Source organism: Phoca vitulina, unplaced genomic scaffold (genome assembly GCF_004348235.1).
Source record: "Phoca vitulina isolate PV1807 unplaced genomic scaffold, GSC_HSeal_1.0 scaffold53, whole genome shotgun sequence".
Taxonomy (NCBI): Eukaryota; Metazoa; Chordata; class Mammalia; order Carnivora; family Phocidae; genus Phoca; species Phoca vitulina.
The window spans coordinates 8,880,652-8,899,949 of record NW_022589756.1 but is presented as its reverse complement, the minus strand read 5'-3'; the positions used below and the strand labels follow the sequence as shown (position 1 = coordinate 8,899,949).

The window sequence follows — 19,298 nt, the reverse complement described above, 5'->3', positions numbered from 1 at the left end:
CCACACGCTTCAAATTCACCTCGCAGTTTCCCAAACTCCAAACAGGAGACCCCACCTCCAGGATTCAAACCTTCCGCCCACAGTGGAGAAAAGCAGGAGAAAAGAGTTGGGGAGCAGCCGACGCCTTTCAATTACCGCCCCCCACAAACTGCCCCACCCCACCCCCTGCGTCCGGGTTACCCACTCGGAAGCCCCCTGCTTCCTCCCTCCTCTCAATCGGGCCGCTTAAGAGACCCATCCCAGCCCACTCACTTACTCCCCAAAGCCCCTCAAAAAAAAAAAAAGTGAAGAGAAAGAAGTGAGGAATGAGACTTGAGGTAGTCCGGCTTCAAAACCGCTCGACTCACCTCAGAATCCTTGCTGAGTTCTCTCCGCCCGGCACAGCCCCCTCCCCAACGTCCCAGTACGAAGGGCTGAGGCAGGGAGGAGGGGAAAGCGGGAGGGGGAGGGGTGTCTTCCGCGTGGGGCGCCAGTCGGGAGGGGACTGGGGAGGGGTTGAGGCCGGCGCAGGAAGAGGAGAAGGGGGAGGGGAGGCCCCTATCTCCCAGTCTCCCCCTGAAAACCTCCCTTGTCTCAATCACATCAGACTGACTGTCTTTGTCTGGCTGACAACCGCCATATTGATATCAACAGCCCCGCTCCCACCTGCTGCAGCCGGGCGGCCCTGGGAGTTGTAGTTCTTGCCTCCCTTGAGTAAAAGCTCAGGACTTAGCATCCAGAGGCCCCAGGGAACTACAGCTCCCGGCAAGTCCCGCGCCCATCCGCCTTCCCACAGGGAGGAGGGGTAAGGGGCGCCAGAGCCATGGGGACTACACATCCCAGAATACCATGGGTCCCAGGTCCAGAGAGGGGACATGATATCATGCTGGAGTGCAGAGGGAGGATGAATTGGCGGCGGGGATGAATTTGAGCTGGCCGAAGGAGGCGTTGGAGAGGAAAGGGACGGAAAAGAAAGATGACCACAGTTCCCATGATGCACGGAGAGATGACTACATTTCCCATGATGCCCCGGGGAGGGGGCGTGGAGAAGAAGGACTGCATGTCCCGCGATGCTGTCGGCGGGCCGGTGGCGGTGATTGAACCGGAAGAGGCTTTCTGCGTTTGAGGAGTGGAGTGTCTGGTACTGAACAACCAAAAGTCTTAACATGAAACTGGTGAGTCTCTGCTCCTAGGTCAGAGAGCAAAGGTGATGCCATATCCTTTTGGACTTCTTCGTTTGTACCTTGGGAAGGGAAGTAGAAAGTGGGTGGACCAAGGAAAGCTGCTGTTGTTGAGGAGATTTGAGTTTTATCCCCCCACCCTCCACCCCCAGCTGCCTAGAGATCTCATGTATCCGTTGACGGGTCCCTTTGGTTAGATAAGACGTTGACTCTGTCGCATTTCTTCTACGAACTAAGGTTGGGCTTTATGAGCTAGGTTTGACTTCTCAGCTGACACGTGAGTGTTGAAATAGGTTAACTTCTTTCCATGCTATTGGCACTTGATTAGCGTTTCTCCCTACCGTTGTTGAGGCGGCTTTTGTTAGATCTGAGCGGAGAGTAGAAAATATTGGGCAGAGGGTAAACACTTATTAAATTTTGTATTATAGACCCCTAACTGCCCTAGGACTTTAGAGAAGGACGAAGTCAGGGTGTGATTTTGGAGGATTTGAGTCTTAAACACTACATACAGTGGGCTGAGAGGAAGTGTTAAGGCATTCCACCCTAGGGACTGCATGAGCCAGTGTATCTGGAGAAGTCTTTGCATCACAAAACCCAAACACTTTGCTTATTGAAAAGCTTCTCAGACCTTTATTTTGGGTCGTTTTACTTACTGTGCATAGATCTAACTAGATTATTCTACCTCTATAGAATTAATAATAGCATTAATTAGGAGGTGTGAGATGCTGTTTCTCAACCTTTTAAAATTAATGTTCCTGCAGCCAAGTATGTCAGGCTTTACTTTCTGTGATTTTTATACAAAAACAAAAGGTTTGTTTTCTTATTTGAACATACGCGCGCGCGCGCACACACACACACACACACACACACACACACACACACACATTCTACAGGTATATACTCTGCAAAGTGTCGGCTGTTTTCTGAAGTCAGAGAAAGTATTAAAGTAGATTCAACTCCAAAACTGCTGCCATTTAAAGCTGCACTTAGGTAGGGAGAAGGGCACAGATTAGTAAACCTTGACTGTCAATTTGCTCCTGGGTCTGAATGTGAAACATTTAAGAATGCAGAATTGAAAGTCACTGCCTTGCCCTATAGAAGCATGCAATTTAACGAAGATAGAAAAGAAAGCCAAAATTTTAATTCATTGCAATTCATGGTAAAATAAAAACGTGTTCAGGGTTTGGGGAATTGAGAGGATAATGGGGGTGGGGGAGAGGTGGAAGATAGCTTCCTAGAAAGGACTCGAACTGATAAGAAAGAGGAGTCGGCCAGGGCCTTCCATGAAGAGGGTTCAGGTTTTAGGTGCAAAAGAGTTTGCACCTAAATGATTGGAGCACAGACCATGTGTCCCCAGTAAATGTTAAATCATATTTGGTGTGCTTGGTGAGAAGGCATGCAAGTGTGAAACAATTTTTCCCATAAAAATGCATTTGGCTGAGAGCCAAGATTTACTTTGCACGTACTTTGGTTTGCTCATAATATTCCTCCTGCTTAATATATTTACAGATGTGGAAGCATGGAAGGGAAAAGAGTAGAAACTTGTTTTTTCCTTTAAGAACCAAAATATGCCTCCTAGGAAGAAAAAGTGTTCTATCTATAGTGCCTCCCTCTTTACTTTCAATCCATGTGTTACATATTAAAACTCATTTGGTAGTTGTTAGATGATCTTGCAGGATCTATGCAGAATTACCATCAACATAGCAAAGTGGTTTCAAAAACACTGATGCTCACTTAGACATCTTTTGTGTGTCATGTCTCATAAAGTTAAAATAAATCGTCCCCATGGCCTGAGATTTTTAACTTTGTGTACTGCTTCAGGAATATGTAGTAAGAAACCATGCTTTACATTTATATCATGAAACACAGAAATACATTTTATTGAGCACATTCTTGTTTTTGAGATTATTACTTCCCAGAATACCCTCCCCATGCACAATCTATGACCACATCTTGTTGATTGATTCTACCTTTGTTCTTGAACAAGTCTCTTTCTCTCCAGTCCCACTAATACTGCTTTTGTACTGGCTCTTTCTACTTGATACTTGGAATTCAACAATACTTTCTAAATGATCTCCCTGAGTTCAATCTTGACCCCATCGAGTCTACTCTGAATCTCAGAAGTTGTTTTAAATTGCAGAGTTCCATAAAACCCCTCAGGAGCTTCCTTTGCCCTTAGTATAAAGTCTTACAATTCTTAACTTGGCTTACTTGATCCTGCAGAATATGGCCCTGCCTACCTTTCCAGGCTCCTACCTAGCCCTCATCTCCCTTGCTCTCCTGGTTCCAATTATATTGCACATCTTCCAGTTCCTTCAGTTCACTATGCTTTTGCCTCTGGGACTTTAAGTGTGTTGCTTTGCCTACAGTGCTTTTTTGCCTGCCTTATTTTTTCATTTATCTCAGGTCTCTGTTTAGTACTTCTTCAAGGTTTCCTTGAATTGGTTACCCCCGTTATATGCTTCCATGGCACATTTTCTTTTTGTAGCACTGGTAATTACTGGTTTTATGTCTGTCCTCCCTCATATATTTCCAGGGCCTGACACATAGTATGATGCCACTGAATAGTTGTTGAATAATCTCTGAAGGATTATCAAGGCCTGTGACTATTGATAAGAAAAGATTAAGGAGTATATTTAAAACATTACAATAAGCAATATCCATTGGAGTAAAAAAAATAATAATTGCTACCTTTTGTGGAGCAATTACTGTGTGCCAGGCACCTTGCTAGGTACCGTGTAGTGTCCCACTTACTCCTTTGATCTAGGTGATAGTATTCCCATTTTACAGATAAAAAGTCTGAGCCTCAGGAAAATGAAGTGGCTCACAGTTACACAGATGAAAAGTAGTAGAACCAAGATCTGAATCCAAGATTCCTTCCTTAAGACTCTTGGTTAATGAGGGCCGGGATTCCAGCACCTTGCAAAGTACCTGGCATATGTTATCTCTTAATAAAAGGAAGCCAGAGTGCATACTGGGAGAGTTTATTCAAGGCTGTTTTTAAAATTAACTTTAAATGTGAGTTTGATTAAATTAAGATCTTTAAAAAAGATTATTGGTAAAAAAAAATTAAAGTTTGGAAACTTCCTTGATAATATAAAGGGCTCCATATCAGACCATACCAATTGAGTTGAGTGCCCAAGTTGGTTTTTATACTACCCAGTGTAACCTCTGTAATGCCATTTATAGTTCTCTAACTTTACACATCACTCTCTTTTTTTTTTAATTTTTTTATTGTTATGTTAATCCCCATACATTACATCATTAGTTTTAGATATAGTGTTCCATGATTCATTGTTTGTGCATAACACCCAGTGCTCCATGCAGAACGTGCCCTCCTCAATACCCATCACCAGGCTAACCCATCCTCCCACCCCCCTCCCCTCTAGAACCCTCAGTTTGTTTTTCAGAGTCCATCGTCTCTCATGGTTCATCTACCCCTCCGATTTCCCCCCCTTCATTCTTCCCCTCCTGCTATTTTCTTTTTTTTTCTTTCTTAACATATATTGCATTATTTGTTTCAGAGGTACAGATCTGAGATTCAACAGTCTTGCACAATTCACAGCGCTTACCAGAGCACATACCCTCCCCAGTGTCCATCACCCAGTCACCCCATCCCTCCCACCCCACCCCCCACTCCAGCAACCCTCAGTTTGTTTCCTGAGATTAAGAATTCCTCATATCAGTGAGGTCATATGATACATGTCTTTCTCTGTTTGACTTATTTCGCTCAGCATAATACCCTCCAGTTCCATCCACGTCGTTGCAAATGGCAAGATCTCATTCCTTTTGATGGCTGCATAATATTCCATTGTGTATATATACCACATCTTCTTTATCCATTCATCTGTTGGTGGACATCTTGGCTCTTTCCACAGTTTGGCTATTACACATCACTCTCTTGGTGGCTTTTCACACACCCAAGGGAAGACCACGGATGTCATTATAAAATATTCCTTGGATATCTCCTTAGAAAGATACCAACTCAAACGATTTTAATTACTGTCTATAATATTATGCAGTATTCAGGCAGCTTTATTTAACTGAAAAAAGTTGATTGGCACCTTCAGTTAACCAGAATCATTTTTAAAGAGCAGGAAAATTAGAAGATTAGAAGAAAATTAGCATACTTTAGAGCCTGTTCTGTTATTAGTATAAATTGAGCCTCCCTGGGTATACCCAGGTGGCCAGTTCAGGAAAGGATAGAAACTAGAATTCATCAGGGTCCTTACCAAAACATCGTGGAACAAAAAAATACTGAATACATTGACATATTGAATTTGAAACATCATATCTAGGAATTTAGTCATTCAAATAGATGAAGATTAAAGAAGATAGTAAGAAGCAGTTCAGGAATGCAGCATGTGTCATACTTTCTATGGATCCAGAGATGGAGAGAATCTTTTTATTAAGTCAACAAAGATTTATTATGCAACCACAGTGTACCCTTGGCACTCAAAGTTTTAATACTTTCCATTTTAATTCTTACATTTGACCCCAAAGATTAATGACAGGAAATTATTTATGATTTTGCTGAGGCACAAATTTGAATATGACTTTAAGATTAGTGATAAGCTGGGCGCCTGGGTAGCTCAGTTGGTTAAGTGTCTGCCTTCAGCTCAGGTCATGATCCTGGGGTCCTGGGATCAAGGCCGGAGTCAGGCTCCCTGCTCAGCGGGGAGTCTGCTTCTCCCTCTCCCCCTCCCCCCTGATCTTGCTCTCTCTCTCTCTCTCTCTCAAATAAATAAAATCTTTTAAAAAAAATATTAGTGATAATCCTTAGTGAATGAACCTGACTGCTTCAGAATCCATGGCTCTCTGTAGTTATTGTTGCTCTCTTGTTAAAAGTTCTGAGAGAAAGGTCATTTAAATGCTTGTTATGCATACTTTTTGAATTTGATGGAGGAAATTACATGCTGTAGTTGTATTTACAAATTTTAAAACTCAGGAAGGCCAGGAGATGTTCTTCAGTGGTCTATGCTCCTTTATACAAAGTGCTGTTTCATTACTACTGGCTTTCTTGGGGAAGGCTCAAACTTTTAACTCACCATTTCTCCTAGGAAAACAGATGGAGCAAAGAAATGGATTCATGGACTGCTCCCAGTGGAGGACAAATAAAACACCAGTGGAACTGTAGATGATCTAGAAGATCTTTGCTTGAAAGGGGCAAATTCTGCTCCAAGGTTAATTTAACAAATCATTAGCAAGGGGTGTGGTTATTCCTCACCTCTGATCTGAGAGTGATAGATTATTTCTCTCATTTACAGAATTACAGAATGCTTTTGGCTTCTTAGAACTTGGATCAAGAATAGAAAATCTCTTGCTATGAATTACAAACATTCACAATTTTACCAGTGTTTATTAATTCACCTATTGTGGTGCAGTTGTTAAAATGTCAACCTGATTTCACTATCTTTTCTGTTTCTCTTTGCTGGTTGATTAGAGTGCCCTCGTGTGTCTTTATGATGTAATATCATTTCGAGCTTCCGAAAGGTCATGTTTTATCACCACCTCAGTATGACAGGTTTTTTCCTTTCTTTCCTCAAACTGAAAAGCAATGTGTAACATAAAGCCAAGTCACATACTTTATTCAGCAGTGCTCTGAGATAAAAATGGATATTTTACTTTGGGGCATTTCAAAGTCCTAATTGTTGTTACTCTGAAGATTAAATCTTTTATACTTAAGGTGAAAAAAAAGTATACCAATAATAGATTTTTTTCAGCAATAATAGTTGAATTGAAAATATATATATATGACTCACAATATTAAGCATGACAGCATTAGTGTTGCATATAACTGCAGTAGCACATCTGTTTTGTGCCTGGTTTGCTTTGAGCACTCCAATGCTGTTGCCTTTGGCTCTGATAATCAGCAAAGTGCACTTGACAGACAAGGGCGAAGAGTGTAGCGTGGCATGGAAATTAGTAAAACCCAGCATTCCAAATGGTACACTTGCTCCTGGCTCGCTAAATACCAACAGAGGTCCAGGCATACACGGCCCCTCAAATCTCTATTATTATTCATTTATTTATTCGACAAAACTTCCTGACCACCTCTCTCCTCTGTGCTAGGCTTTGCTCAAGGTCCTGGGTGCATTGCAGGGAATAAAACAGATTTACTCTCTGCCTTTATGGAAAGTAATGTCTAGTGGGCTTACTGTGCAATTCAAACAATATTACAGTGAATTTCTGATGTAGAGATATCATCAGGCACTGGCTCAAGTATTTTTTTAATGTAATGGTCAAACAATGCATTTAATTGTATCCAAGAATATGCCTTCTTAAAATTGTAGTAATTACGGCCGACTTGCCCACTAGTTTACCATTGTACCAGTAGTCTATGAGAATGCATTTCCTCCCCTTTGCCAACGATGCCATCTGTTTCTTTACTCTTACTGTGTGTCTTACTAATGCAACTTTCTCCTTTCATCAATCCTCACACGCTCTTGTCTCTTAAACTTCAGCCATATTTAGTAATACATCCTTACAGTAGTGATATATGGATGTGGGAAAATGTACCAGAAAGGGGAACACACTTCTTCATATTAAAAAAAATGGTGTCATAAGAATCTTTAAAAGGAATTTTTTAAACACTCTGTGGTATTGCTTTGAAAATGCTGATGCATGGGTGTAGTAATTAAGATGGCAGTATTATGGGATCAAATGGATTGGAGAGACGGCCAGGCCAAGTGTGCATAAATGACAGAGGAGATCCCCCCCCCCATCCCCAGTAAAGGGATGATCTGTGAGATGAAGCTAGAACTTGATATATCAGGAAGGACTGAGGAAAAGGTAGATGCCAGAATTTGCAGAGATCATGAAAAAAGGCAAGACTGCAGACCAGAAGGATAAAGGGAATAAGAAAGACTGTAAGGAGAAACAAGTCAGTTTGAAAACCCCAAGGCACTCAGTGATCAAGTCTAAGAACTGTGTGGTGGAAACTTTACTGTGAGAAAAACAGGAAGTTTCAATTGTCCCTGATTGACCATATATCTAAAGGAAATGCCTTGAAGGTCTAAAACATTTAAATTTATTGAAAGCACAACTGAATGAACTTTAGCTCTCTCAAGAATATATAATCAGATAGATGATGTTCAAGAAAATGATTTTTTAATAGGAATTGCAGAACGAAGACCCTTTTTGCCCTTAAGGTGCAGTTTATTTTTCATCACTCATGTTTATGAAGGTGGGGGGAGGTGAATAATAAAAGGTCTTGCATAATCTATTCCTCAGATTTATGGCCTAAGCAGAGATTCTCTTTTCCTAAATACAATATTTCTGCATTTTTCTATTTCAGTAAAATAGAGGCAGGCATAATTAGATGTTCTAATTTAATAAGTCTTCCTTCCCATATGTTTTTCCAGTATGTGGAAATATGAGTAAACAAGCAGTAGTATTAATAATGTAGAGGATATTATTATTGTAACCGTTACCTTTTTTCTTTACATTTTTAAAGCAGCTTTATTGAGGTATAATTTTACATGCCACTGAATTCATACATTTAAAGGGTACTCTGCAGTGACTTTTAGTAAATTTACAGAGTTGTGCAACAATTACCACAATCCAGTTTTAGAATATTTCCATCGCTCTGAGAAGATCCCTTGTGCCCACTAGCAGTCAATCCCCATTACTACCTCCAGGCTCAGGCAACCACTTACCTACTTTCTGTCTTGTAGATTTGCCCTTTCTTGTCATTTCATATAAATTAACTACTACAGTATGCCGTCTCTTGTGTCTGACTTCTTGCCCTTAGTATAGTGTTTTTGAGGTTCACTCATCTTGTAGCATATACTGCTTAATAATATTCCACTATACGAGTATACCACACTTTGTTTATCCGTGTACCATTTGATAGACATTTGGATTGTTTTCACTTTGGGGCTCTTGTTGTGTGGAAGGTTTCCATTTCTATTATCTCCATGTTTTCATTTCTTTCTCCTGCATGATTATACTGGCTAGATCGTCCAGTACAATGCTGAATTGAAGTGGTGTGAGCAGACATCCTTGTCAATCTTTTCCTGGTTCCCAATCTGAAGGGGAAAGCATTTGGTCTTTCACTATTGAATATGATGTGAGCTGTAGGTTTTTTGTAGATACCCTTAATCAAGTTGAGGATGTTCTCTTCTAGCCTTAGTTTGTTGAGCATTTTTATCCTGACTGGGTCTTGGATTTTATCAAATGCTTTTCGGGGGGATATCAAGATGATCATGTAGTTTTTGTCCTTTATTATATAAATATGGTGTATTACCTTGGTTGAATGTTGAATGTTAAGTCAATCTTAAATTCCAAGTATAGTTCCCACTTGGTCATGATGTATAGTCCTCTATACATATTGCCAGAATTGGTTTGCTAATATTTTGTTGAAGATTTTTGCATATATATTCACAAGAGCTATTGTTCTGTAGTTTTCTTATAATGTCTTTGGTTTTGGTATCAGAGTAATATTGTTCTCATAGAATGAGTTGGGAAGTGTACCCTCCTCCTCTGTATTCTGGAAGAGTGCTCAAAGAATTGATATCATTTCTTCTTTAAATGTGTGATAGAATTCATTAGGGAAGCCATTTGGGCCTGGGCTTTTCTTTGTGGGCAGATTTTTAATTGACATAATTCATTTTCTTTACTTGCTGTGGGTCTCTTCAGATTTTCTGTTTGTGCATTAGATTTTTTAGAAATTGAGGTAAAATATACACAAGATAAGATTAACTGTTTTAACCATTTTTAAGTAGAGTTCAGTGGCATTAAGTTATTAAGTAGAGTTAAGTGGCATTATGTTTCAGTGACCATCACCATCCATCTCCAGACATCACTTAGCATAATATCTTCAAGATTTATCCATGTTGTAGCATGTGTCAGAATTTTCTTCCTTTTTAAGACGGAATAATATTCCATCAAACGTGTATACCACATTTTGTTTATCCATTCATCTATCTATGGACACTTATGTCATTTCTGCCTTTTGACTATTGTGAATAAATCTGCTTTGAACATGGGTGTACAAATATCTGTTCAGATCTCTGCTTTGAATTCTTTGGGATATTTATCCAGGAATAGAATTGCTGGATCACATGGTAATTCTCCGTTTAACTTTTTGAGGAACGAACATACTGTTTTTCACAGTATGTGCACCTGCACCATTTTATATTCCCAATAGCAATACGCAAGGGTTCTGATTTCTCCACATCTTCACCACTTGTCAATACTTGTCATTTTCTGTTTGTTTTGATAATAACCGTCCTAATGGGTGTGAACTAGTATCTCACTGTGATTTTCATTACATTTCCCTAATGCTTAGTGATATTGAGCATCTCTTTGTATTTTTTTAGATAGGTAATACATGTACATTGTAGAAGTTTAAGAGAAAAAAAAAAGTGAAGAGATCTGCTCCTCTCTTTATCTTCCTCCCCGGGAGCAATCTTAGTTATCAGTTTCTTGTGTACCCTTCAGAGATATTCTGTGGATTTACATTTACGTAATTTCCATCCCTTTTTTATTTTTTACATATATGGTGAGATCCTACCGACACTGGTTTTGTGAATTCCTTTTTCTTTTTTAAGTTAGAAATGTATCTTACCTATCATTTCCTATCAGTATCTAGAACTGGTTCATTTTATAAAACACTACACTACATACTCATACCTAATGAATTAGAGTCTGCATTTAATAAGATCTTGGGTCATTTGTTTTCACAGTTCTCTCATTGTAGACAATAAAATATTTTCAATTCTCCTTTCAGATATTTTTTTAAATATTTCTAACAGACACTTTGTATTTTCATTGTCTAAAGGATGAGTTTAGAATTATGGATGTTAGGCTGAAAGATAAAGTTCTACTACCCCCACCTACACCCCTCACGATGATTTTGAAAATCATTCATTGTTAAAGTTTAGGGCATGGCTTTGTTACTAATACAAAACATAACATGAAATTAGTGTCAACATATCTCAAAAATATGTTCATACCATTGCTAGAAAATAAATCAGTTGTGCAGTGTTTTGTTGTTTAGATATGCCATAATTTATCTGGCCAAACCCTCATTGATGAGCATTACATTGTTTCCAATCCTTTGCGTTCAGAAATCATGTTGCGTGATAATCTCCTTTGTGAGCATCTCTGGAAGTATATTTGTAGGATACATTTCTGGATGAAATGGATGGTTCAAAGGGTATGTGCATTTTTTATTTCATTTTATTGCCAAAGTGCCCCCATAGAGACTTATCAGATTACACTGTTTCCAGCAGTATAACCCAGTGTACCACTACAACGTTACCATCAAACTGTCTTATTTTTTTCTCACTGAAAAGTGAAGAAATGGTCTGTCATTATACTTTTTTAAAATTTTTTTCTCCTGTGTAGAAGATGTAGAACATCTTTTCATGTGGCTACAAAAACATCTGTATTTCTATTTTCTTCTCAACTCTCTTATCCCACTTGGTCTATTTTACAGTCCTACACTTTTATTTTTTGTAGTTTTAGAGTGTATTTTAATATCTTGTAGTACTTGTTTCCACTCATTGCTCTCTACTTCAGAATTTTCCAGACTGCTCTCATACAGTTATTTTTTTCATATAAAATTTAGAATTTTAGATATCCTATAAAATTGAGAATTATTAGTTCCCAGTACAATATTTTTCATATTTTTATTGGAATCAGGCTAAATTTATAAAATGTAAGGAGAGAATTGACTTATTTCTTTCAACATATCATTGAGTCTAAAGAACAAATGCCTTTTCCTTTATTTAAATCTTTTCTTCTTTTTTTTCTTTTTCAAGATTTTATTTATTTATTTGATAGAGAGAGACACAGCAAGAGAGGGAACACAAGCAGGGGGAGTGGGTGAGGGAGAAGCAGGCTCCCCGCCGAGCAGGAAACCCAATGCGGGGCTCGAACCCAGGACCCTGAGATCATGACCCGAGCCAAAGGCAGATGCTTAACGACTGAGCCACCCAGGCGTCCCTATTTAAATCTTTTCTTAAACATTATCTTTTTTATTGTTACTGTGATTGGAATCTTTTCCTACATAGTTTACATATAAGAAGGGTACTTCTTTTTTTGTATTCTCTCTACGGGCCCCTTGTTGAATTCTTTAATTTTTAGTAGTTTTTCCAGTTAATTCTCCTGGATTTTCCTGGCGTATAGGAATACGCCAGATTGCAGATAATCTTTTAAACCTCATTTTTTTCTGTGGTGTAATTACATTGGCTTATACTTGCAGGATAGTTTGGAGTAGGAGTGGTGGTGGTAGACATCTCTGTTCTATTTCTGACATAAATGGACATGCTGCTTTAACTCAACATGTCACTGTTATATCAACTTTTGGCTTGAAATTTTTATATATTTTAATTTACATGCTATAGCTAACTACTTTCTTGCTCCAAAATTTTCTAGTCACTAATAAAGTGAGATTCTTTGACAAAGACCAACAATAAGTTATTTTGTAAGGGGAAAATCTATTTGTGTTGTACTGTATTGTTTGTTCTAGGCAGTTAATTATATCTTGCAAGCCATTTCCAGACTTTTGAGAAAACAATGGTTTTTATAACTTAAAGTCTTGGGTGGTGTATAGCAGATTCACAGAAGTAAAAGACTTCTATGACCTTAAGAGAAAATTGCAGGGTTTCCTTGGAAAACAGAACAGCCAGAAATAGTTTCTTTCTCTGTACTTAAGAGACAGGCCTGATAAAGGCAAGAAATGTAAACAAATCAGTCTGTTAAAATAAACATAATTACCACACCAAAAAAAAATTAAAAAAAAAATCTCTGTAGAAACAAAAAAAGGGTTCAGAGCCCTAGGCAAGGGCTTATTTATTTTAAGCTGAATTTGATTCAAGCTATGTAGATCCAGTAGGAAGAAACTGTTGATGAACAGCTATGTGATAGTTAAAATTAACAGATAAGAGAAGCAATAACAAAAATCCTTTGTTTGGCTGTGTGATCCAATGAATGTTATTAAATGCCTATCTCATACAAAACCTCCTTGATGCCATGGGACATACTAAAGATGAATAAGACATAGATCCTACTATCAGTAACTGACTATTTAACAAGCTCTTTATGTATGTGACTGACTGTATGCAGTTTTAGTAATAGACTGTGATAAAAGCAATAGTGGGGTATGTAAGTTTAGGATTATGAAAGATGTTTTCCAACCAGAAAGTCAAGGTTGCCTGCAGAAGTAAAATTTGAGTTCGCTTTGAAAAATATGTTGGCTGGAAGATATGTCAGAGGAAGAGTTTTGTGTTACTGCCATTGGGGTCAGGGGTGGAATTGCTGGCTGGGGGTTATCAGGAATGAAAGTTAAAAAGGTAGATTGAAGCCACAGTGGTGACTTTGAATATGAGACTTAGTGGTTTGGAGAGTAGCAGAATAAGGATATTGAAAAACATATATTTCAAGGGAGTTTGGGAGCTTTAAAATTCTACTGTTTTTTTAAGATTTTTTTTTTTTTTTAAAGATTTTATTTACTTATTTGTCAGAGAGAGAGCGAGCACACAAATAGGGGGAGTGGCCCGCAGAGGGAGAAGCAGGCTCCCTGATGAGCAAGGAGCGATGCGGGACTTGATCCCAGTATCCTGGGATCACGAACTGAGCTGAAGGCAGACGCTCAACCGGCTGAGCCACCCAGGCTTCCCTAAACCTTTACTTTAAAGTAAGAATGTTTAAACACCTGAAGCCTTTAAATTTATCCCTTGGGAAATCTAGGACAAAGGAGTTGGAAGAACTGTATTTTACACACTTAAGAAAAACTTTGGAATGTGAAATCAAAAAGTATGATTCACTGCAGTTACAGAAAATATTTTGAAAAGTGAAATATAATCAAAACAAGAAGCATTAGGGAGTTTAGCAAATGCATCGAAGCAAAAGCAAAGTCAGAATTTACCCTACTTAGGACAAGATTTTTCTAAGCACTTTATGGGGACCTCATCAGCCGTAACAGAATTCACAGATACATCAGTGAAACAGATCCAGAGAATCCATGGGACCTGTTGATGGGCACCATATAAGAACAATACCCAGATAGGATAAAAGGAAAGAACAGAGACAGACAGTGAATTCCTTGACATTCACCTTTCTTGAGAAAAAGCTGGGCAAGGGTACCTTTCCTGCAGAACTGACAAATGCATAGAATATTCTTGGTTACATCGACAGCTTGAATATAGATAAATCACTAGAAAGTGTGATGCCATCCTCAGTTTTTTTTCATATAATTTTCATACAGTTAAAGTAGCATAAATTTCAAGTGTGCATATAGTTTGATGAATTTTTATCTTGTTACACTTCCATGTATGTTCTCATTTGTATCTGGCTTTAATTCAACACGCTGTTGACCCGAAAGTTCTGAAGGATAAAAACTGTTGACTTGTTGGCTAACCTATGTCACCCATGTATAAAGAGCAACTTCCTAGAGGACTAGTAAACTGCCTGTGGGATTACCATCTCTTTGTAGGTTTCTAGAAGGGACCCTGAGAAATTCAGCCTGGTGAAACCTATTTCTGGGTTTGGCAAGTTGCTGCAATTCAGTGGGAGACTGTCGGGCAAACAAAACATGGTTTCTTTTAAAAAGAAATCAGTCTGACTGAACTATCAGAGTTCTGCAGAGGGACTAAATAAAGCTCGTTTCTTTAATTCACTCGAATTTTTGGAATGCTTTTCTCAAAAATATTATAGAACCAATAAATACTCATAAAAAATTTTTTCAGAATATAATTAAAAGCTATAAAGAAGGAAACAAAAATCACCTGTCATCTCACTACCTAGAATAATCACTGTTTAACATTTTGGTATGTAATCTGCTCTGCTGGATGTGTGCAATATCCTTCTATATCAGTAACTCTGATGTTAAAAATCTGTTAGGATCAGATTCCGCTGAGTGATAGGAAGCCTGAAATAACCATGGCTTAAATAGGGTTGATGTTTGTTTCTCTCTTATATGAATGAAGTCTGAACTAAATAGTCCAGGGCTGATAGGGCAGGTCCATGATCCTTAGAGACCCAAACTCTCCCTACTGGCTTACTGCCCCACCATCTTCAATATGTGGCTTACTCTCTGTGATCCAATATGACTTTACCAGCTAAGGCCATCAGGTCCTTATTTCCAGCCAGGAGGAAGGGGCAAAGAAAGGATGCCCCTTTCCTTTGTTGGTTTCCCGGGTTTCACACACCCCTTTGATCTATCTTTTTGGCCAGGACTTACATTGCTACATCTAGTTGCAAGAGAGACTGGGAAATAGTCTTTATTCCAGGTGGCTATAATTCCAGCTGAGATTTGGAGTTCTCCTATAAAAGGACAGAGGGGGATACAGATAATGAGACAACTGTCTCTGTCACAAGCCTTTCCATTTTAAATACTTGTTTCGCTCATTTGGGGTATTTTTATAGTATTACGTTATGTGGATTTATTCTGCTTCTTGAACGTTTTGGTTTCCATCCCCTAACTGTCCTGCACAATGCTGAAGAGAACATAGTTTTATTTATTTTTTTGCACCCATCTGGTTTTTTGCTTAGTGTAAGTAAATTCCTTAAGTAGAATTGTGAGGTCAAGGACTATACATGCACATTTTAAATTTTGACTCAAGATTGCTTTTCAGAAGTTCTTTCATTTCACCTACCAAGAGTAACTGAGAGTTTCCATTTCCCCACATCCTCATGATTAGTTTCTTCAGGTGAGTATTGGACAGACCATTTCCTCACAGTGTAGTTTTAATCTGCACTTCTATTACTTGTAGAAGGTTGACGATCTTTGCATTTATTTTTGGTGTTTGTGATTTGGGTATTTTTCGGGCCCCCTTTATATTCTTTTACAAATTACCTGGTTGTGATTTTCCCCCGTTTTTCAGTTGGAATCTTTGTCTTTTTCTTACTCAGTTATTAGAGTTCTTTATATATTAAGGATATCAGTTCTTTGTCTTGGTTTTATAAATGGTTTTTGCCAGTGTATCTTTTTTTGTCTTGTTTTAGAGTAGTTTCAGCCATACCAAAGTTTTTAGTATAAATAAACAAATCTGTCATGATTTTCTTCTCAGATCATGGTTTTAGGATGGCATTTAAAAGTCCTTTTATACGCCAGGATTATATCAAATATTTCCCTAAAGTTTTAGAATTTCTCTGTTAGGATTCCATACAAAGTTTTTAAAGAAGTATTTTATCAACCACAACAAACTGAAAATCAAAATCAAACTACTTCCTCTAGTAAGTATGGGTCTCCCTGCTGCCATTTTTGTAGGATCGGTATTAATTAGTAAAAGAAGCTGCTGCTTCTGTTCTCTCCCAAGGATCCAGATGGTACAGGCAAAGGAAAACTCTTTCCTTTACTCTGACCTCTGACATGTTAACTGTGTGACTCGTAGGAAATTTTTTGGTTGAAAAGCCTTTTCTAGACCCCAAAGCTAATTGCTGATAGCCTGGGTTTTGTCCACACATAAATGTATGTGAAGAACCCAGCATGAAGTGCTCAATAAATGGTAGCTGTTTTTATAAACTTCTTCACTTAATGAAAAGCAGTTTATAAATCCATTTCTTTGAAAATCTGAAGTGACTGAAAGGGGCTTTCCCCCAATCCACCCAGAAAAATACTCATTTAAAGGTTAAGTTAGGAATATTCTTCTCTATGCTGATATGCATTATTTCTGGCACCTTCCCCCTAAGTAGAACAGTTTTGTCAACATGGAAAGTCTGTTCGAGGGGTGCCTGGATGTCTCAGTCAGTTGGGCGTTCAACTCGTGGTTTCAGCTCAGATCATAATCTCAGAGTTGTGAGAATGAGCCCTGCATCGGGCTCCACGCTCAGCAGGGAGTCTGCGTGAAGATTCTCTCTCCCTCTCCCCTCATTCTCTCTCTCTCTGATAAATAAATCTTAAAAAAAGAAAGAAAAAAGAAAGTCTGTTTTGTTAGGTAACACCTCTTCCCAGTTATCTACACAAATGCCCAGGAAACTCCCTTGTGACCAGGGTATCTATGCTCTCTCCTTAATGGTTGACTCTGTGTCCACATTTGTCTGGTTATTGAACCTTGAACCAATGCATTATCTGTGATTTGAGGGGGAGAAAAAGTATACAACTTTTTTAATATGACTAGAATGAACTCCTAGCTTACTCTTGAATTAATATTAAACTAATAAGTCTCCTTGTTGATGATGATCTTAGCCACTTACAGGTTTACTATTTTGTTAATCTTTTTCCCTTTTTCTTGCTCATAGTCATTGCTGCAAATTTTCAACAATTTGTATAAATTCCATTGCCCTTTAATTGCCTCTACTTTTACATAATTCAACCCATAAATAATGCTTATCATTCCCATATCTCTTTCTCCTTTTAAAGGTATCTTTACCTTTATCCATCATAATCATATGTTGCTTTTTACTAGCACTTTTATCACTCTTGCTGCTTTTGTTCTTAGAGGACATACTGGGTTAATAATGTTCATTAAACACCTGAAAACCAATCACAAATAAAACAAACACTGTAGAACAAAACCAGCTCATAGTCCTGTCATATATGATCTTTAATGCAATTTCTTTTTGGTGGTGGTGGAGCACAGCTTTTACTCTGAAGTGTAGTTATATACATAGTTGGTATGAAAGATTAGATTAGAGGGACACGTGGGTGGCTCAGTTGGCTGTCCAACTCTCAGTTTCAGCTCAGGTCCTGGGATTGAGCCCCGCATTGGCTCAGCAGGGAGTCTACTTGAGATTCTCTCTTCCTCTCCCTTCTGCCCACCGCCCCCCCCCCCCCCCCGCTTTCTCTAAATAATAGATATTTGAAAGATTAGGTTAGAGTAGTACTTATTATTTTAATTTATTATTATCCTTAGCTATTTCTACCCTTATCTCTGTCTCCCATATTTCTTATTTCCTTTCCTCCAAATGCTGTTACCTCTGCTCTCAACCTCTTTTAAAACTTTGTTGCCATTAAGGAGCGCAAGTGATGTAATGAGCACTGGGTGTTATATACAACTGATCAATCTCTGAACTCTACCTCTGAAACTAATAATACACTATATGGTAATTAAAAAAAAACTTTGTTGCCAATAGAAACTTCTATGGTAATTACTCTGTATTCCAAAAGAGAAAAAAATTCTGATCCAAAAAAAAAAAAACTGGTCGAAATCTGGTTTTAAAAAGAACTCAAGAGGGGTGCCTGGGTGGCTTAGTCAGTTAAGTGTCTGCCTTCGGCTCAGGTCATGATTCTGGGGTCCTGGGATCGAGCCCTGCATCAGGCTCCCTGCTCAGCGGGGAGCCTGCTTCTCCCTCTCCCTCTGCTGCTTGCCCTGCTTGTGTTCTCTCTCTCTCTCTCCAGCTTTCTGTCAAATAAATAAAATCTTTAAAAAAAAAAAAAAACTCAAAATTATCTAAAGTAGAAAGTGAAAATTGCAGTATTGTCAACCACCCTCTCCCCTGCAGTAATGACTTTTACCAGCATGGTATGTGCTTTTTTTTTTTTAATTACATATATATATATATATCTACATAAATGAGGTCATATACATAGCTCTGTGAACTTTTTTCCCATCAACTCTAATTACTTTTTAACATTTTTAAAGTTCTGGTACCAGACAAGCAGTGATGTTTGTTCCCAAGCCAATCCCTACCTATTTTCCCTCTCCCATCCTTAGTATTTACTGTCAACATTCGCACCGTTCCTGAACTTACATTGGGGTTGTGCTGTTTGTGTTTTTATGACCACTCTCTGCTTTTTTACTCATTTGCATGGAGAGCCAAGTCAGGGAAGAGGATAAGCATGAAGGAGCAGCCGTAAGTGTCAGTTACCTAGCTGAGTGTGTTATCTAGCCACTCTCCAACCAGAAAGTGGCTTCACTGTGTTCCACCATGCATGCTGCAGATTTTCTGCTCATATGGAAAATTATCCCTCTATCCAGCTGTGTAGTCAGCTTGACAGTATGATTGGCACGTTTAACAGCTCTCCTGCAAGATAAAATCGAGATATAAAGTGAAAGAAAGTGAAAGATTACCAAATAAAATTGAGATGTATTTATAGAAGTCTCTGAGTGTTGGAGGGCCTGGCCCAAAATTCTTAGCAGGGGTAATAGTTCCAAATTAGGCAAATTTGGCTCAGTGGAAGCCAGTTTAACTCAGGATGGTGTGGTTTAAGGCAGAGATTCTCAATAGAGTGTGCTCTCCTCTTTC

General features: G+C 38.6%; 2 protein-coding genes across 11 annotated transcripts in view; one reads left to right on the top strand and one right to left on the bottom strand.

The window, feature by feature from the left end:
- The window catches only part of HMBOX1 (homeobox containing 1), a 206,621-nt gene extending 205,957 nt beyond the window's left edge, over positions 1 to 664 (bottom strand). For 8 of the 10 annotated variants that reach the window (XM_032389155.1, XM_032389154.1, XM_032389162.1 and 5 more), the window contains exon 1: positions 348 to 638. The gene's annotated coding sequence lies outside the window, so the exon portion shown is untranslated. The other 2 variants (XM_032389158.1, XM_032389157.1) reach the window with 2 other exon arrangements.
- Positions 665 to 871: 207 nt separating this feature from the next.
- The window catches only part of INTS9 (integrator complex subunit 9), a 104,550-nt gene continuing 86,123 nt past the window's right edge, over positions 872 to 19,298 (top strand). Inside the window, exon 1 of the mRNA XM_032389006.1 lies at positions 872 to 1,154. Within this exon, the coding sequence (XP_032244897.1) occupies positions 1,146 to 1,154 (9 nt within the window). The 5' untranslated portion in view covers positions 872 to 1,145. The remainder of the gene's footprint in view (positions 1,155 to 19,298) is intronic.